This window comes from Limanda limanda, chromosome 9, assembly GCF_963576545.1.
Source record: "Limanda limanda chromosome 9, fLimLim1.1, whole genome shotgun sequence".
In the NCBI taxonomy this organism is placed as follows: domain Eukaryota; kingdom Metazoa; phylum Chordata; class Actinopteri; order Pleuronectiformes; family Pleuronectidae; genus Limanda; species Limanda limanda.
Window position 1 is genome coordinate 2,971,649 of NC_083644.1, and position 3,285 is coordinate 2,974,933.

The 3,285-nt window shown below is 45.7% G+C and overlaps 1 protein-coding gene and 1 long non-coding RNA gene across 3 annotated transcripts in view; one reads left to right on the forward strand and one right to left on the reverse strand.

The window, feature by feature from the left end:
* Positions 1-1,016, forward strand: LOC133011007 (uncharacterized). Its single transcript, XR_009680710.1, has 4 exons — positions 1-230; positions 480-536; positions 675-758; positions 873-1,016. It is a non-coding gene; the product is annotated as an uncharacterized LOC133011007 (long non-coding RNA).
* Positions 1,017-1,250: 234 nt separating this feature from the next.
* LOC133011006 (NLR family CARD domain-containing protein 3-like) overlaps positions 1,251-3,285 on the reverse strand; it is a 7,981-nt gene continuing 5,946 nt past the window's right edge. For both annotated transcript variants that reach the window (XM_061078683.1, XM_061078682.1), the window contains exon 7: positions 1,251-2,421. In XM_061078683.1, coding sequence (XP_060934666.1) covers positions 2,397-2,421 — 25 coding nt within the window. In that variant the 3' untranslated portion in view covers positions 1,251-2,396. The remainder of the gene's footprint in view (positions 2,422-3,285) is intronic.

Sequence of the window (3,285 nt, forward strand, 5' to 3'; positions counted from 1 at the left end):
ACTCTATAGGCCTTGTTAGTTCCAGGTTCAATATGTGCACTAAGGTTCTTTCAATACGTTTTCAATAAACGTTGAACCCATGTGGCCCTCGACTTGAAGCAAATTTTTGATTTCGGCCCACTGCGTATTTGAGTTTGACACCCCTGCTCTAGGGCTTCACATGTACATAGTTCTTACTGGATTGACGGGGTTTGTGAGCGTTGGTTCCGGTGAAGTCAGCTATTCACCAAGTGAGTAAACATTTACACCTCACCAGAACATAATAAACGTGTTGCAAACCAGATTTTTTATGAGCTTGTATGTGCTTAACATCAAAGTGTGCATGCAACCCCCTCCTCTTCTCTATCTGTGTGTGTGGTGTGTGTGTGTGTGTGTGTGTGTGTGTGTGTGTGTGTGTGTGTGTGTGTGTGTGTGTGTGTGTGTGTGTGTGTGTGTGTGTGTGTGTGTGTGTGTGTGTGTGTGTGTGTGTCTATCTGTAGGTTTCATGAGTGTTTGATGGACTGTAGTCGGTGTAGACAGACAAGGCTATGCACCAAGTGAGTAAACATATCCACATTACCACAGCATAAAAGTGTTACAAATCTGATGTTGTATGTGCCTAACATCAGAGTGGGTATGCCCCCCCCCCTCCCCCCTCTGTGTGTGTGTGTGTGTGTGTGTGTGGCTATCTGTAGGTTTCATGAGTGTTTGATTGACTGTAGTGTGTGTGCCCAAAGACTTGATTGGAACTGAAGAGCGCAGACAAGGCTATGCACCAAGTGAGTTAACATATCCACATTACCACGACATAAAAGCGTTAAAAATCTGATGTTGTATGTGCCTAACATCAGAGTGGGTATGTGCCCCCCCCCCCCTCTCTCTCTCTGTCCAAGGAGCTGATTGGACTGAAGAGAGCAGATAAGGCCAGTTCATCGGCAGCTGCCAGGGGCTCTCTTCTCTCAACGTCCAGGTTTTCTGCCAGCTATCATGACAAATTTATAGATTCATTTTAAATAAACAATTGAGTGTGAAGTCACTGCACATTTCCTGGTGTTTTTTTTGGTACCTGAAAGAGAGTTTTTTTAGTTAAATTGTGCACCTTTTCCACTAGGCCAGAACGTTTGTACATTTAGAAGACATAAGTTACGTCAATTTAATGGCAGATGTGCTCCGCTAATTATGTGGGCCGGTCTGAGCCAAAAAATGCCCGGGCCGTTTTGTTCTCCCAGTCCAGCCCTGGATCAGGCCATCAACAATTAAAACAAATGAGGGAGAATGAGAAAGTTTTTATTGATTTATTATCATTATTTTTAATTTCATAAACAATTTTGGCGATGGGTGCCCTTTTTTTTTGGTTTGTACACCTGCCCCCCAAAATGTCTGTGCACGTGCCTGCATACTACACATCTTCATCCTCTTCGTCACAGTGAACTGTCGGGTCAGCTCAGGTCAAAGGTCAAACACGTCTTTAAACAGCAGCTCGCGCTCAACAAAGGAACTAGATTCATAAAAAAAAAAAACCACTAGGGAACATCCAATCAGATCAGTCCATCAACACACCATTAACAAATGAGCTGAACCAGACTGACACTGCCCCCTGGTGTCTGGCTGCAGTATAGGTCATAAACCTCCTCCTCCATGTGAGCAGATGGGACATGGACATAAACAAATAATCAAAGAAGACGTTAAATATGTTTGTCAAAGATGTTTCTGTCAGGATGCTCTCTGTGCTGCACCTGGATCCTGGAGTCCATGTGGAGAAGAGCCGCTGCCTGGCCGTCTCCCTGATGGAGTCTGTGTGATGGGTCCAGGTCTTCACTGGTGACTAAGTGTTTCTCACCGTCAACCCGATGAGCAGAAGTTGTTCTCCATCACATATGATGATAGGGCTCGCTTTGTCGGAGTGCACAATGCAACATAAAGAAGAATCAATAACAACAAGATAGAAAAAAGAGCAGAGCTGTGGGAGAGCTGGAGACACGGCAGCCTTCCTTCTTTGGAACTTTAAGATCATAAACAAACATCTACACAGAATGTGGTTCTACACACATGGAGACACACTGAGGGACAAAGGTGGAGAATAATAAAGACAAACTTAAACACACTGTATGTGACTCTTTATAGAGGGATTATATATTCTGCTTGTGTTGTGTCATTTCAATAAACACATTCCTCATGTGAATAAACACAATCGGTGCAGGAAGGTTGCTGGTTTGAATCCGGTTCAGATGGGTCTTCCTGTGTGGAGTCTGCATGTTCTCCACGTGTTTTCTCCAGGTGCTCCGGCTTCATCTCACAAACACATGCAGATTAGGGGTTGTGTAGATTGGAGACTACACACAAGCTGCTGCTGCTTCAGCCTCTGGATCCTCAGGACACAGCTCAGCCTCCGTCCACACACACTGTCCTCTTCACACTCAGATATACAAAGACCCCTCCCAGCTGTTGAGAGAAGAAGACATCAGTGTCACAGAGACTCACTTCATCAGCTGTGAGTCAGTGATGCAGCTCATCCAGTAGAAAGAGCAGCAGGGACTTCAGTCCTGTTCAGAGGTGGAGCAGCTTCCTCTCTGCTTCATGTTCACGTGTTGGAATGAACACGCTAAGAGCTCAGTGTGTGTCCTCTGCATGTCAAAGTGCAGAGTGGACACCTGAGAGGTGGATTTACTGCTGTTACAGGTGAAGACATGTTTCACTGTGTGTTGATGAACATCTGCTTCTGACAAACTGGGACCAGATGAGACAGATGGACCTCAGCAGAGGTTCTGCTCTGTAGAAAGAGCTCCTGGTTACCATGGTGATGAGGAGAGGCTTCAGTCCCACTGATCTCAGAGCTGTGACAAAGATCCACCTGATCAGTTCTTCACTGATGAAGTGAGAGGACAAACTGTCTCAGATCAGATGAAGACGACACCGTCTCTGTCCCTCGTGTGAGGCTGTCAGCTGTGGTCCAGCTTGTGTAAGTTACAGCGCCCCCTGGTGGCATCTGGTAAAAATATATTACGTGACCACGACATAATAACGTGTGTGAACGAGAAAAATAACTCGAGGCCACGAGATCTGAATCTGTTGTTTACGAACAAGACGAGTGGAAGAGAAGAAGACACACACTATCTCACTGTCTCTGAGGACACACACTGTCTCACTGTCTCTGAGGACACACACTGTCTCTGAGGACACACACATGGACCTGTCTCCAGGAAGCTGACTGAGGTCATCTGGTGTTTTGGGGACAGGATGAGTCTGGAGACATTGAGATGTTCTGGGTGAGTTAGAGATCAACTGAACCAACCAGACGTTGATTTA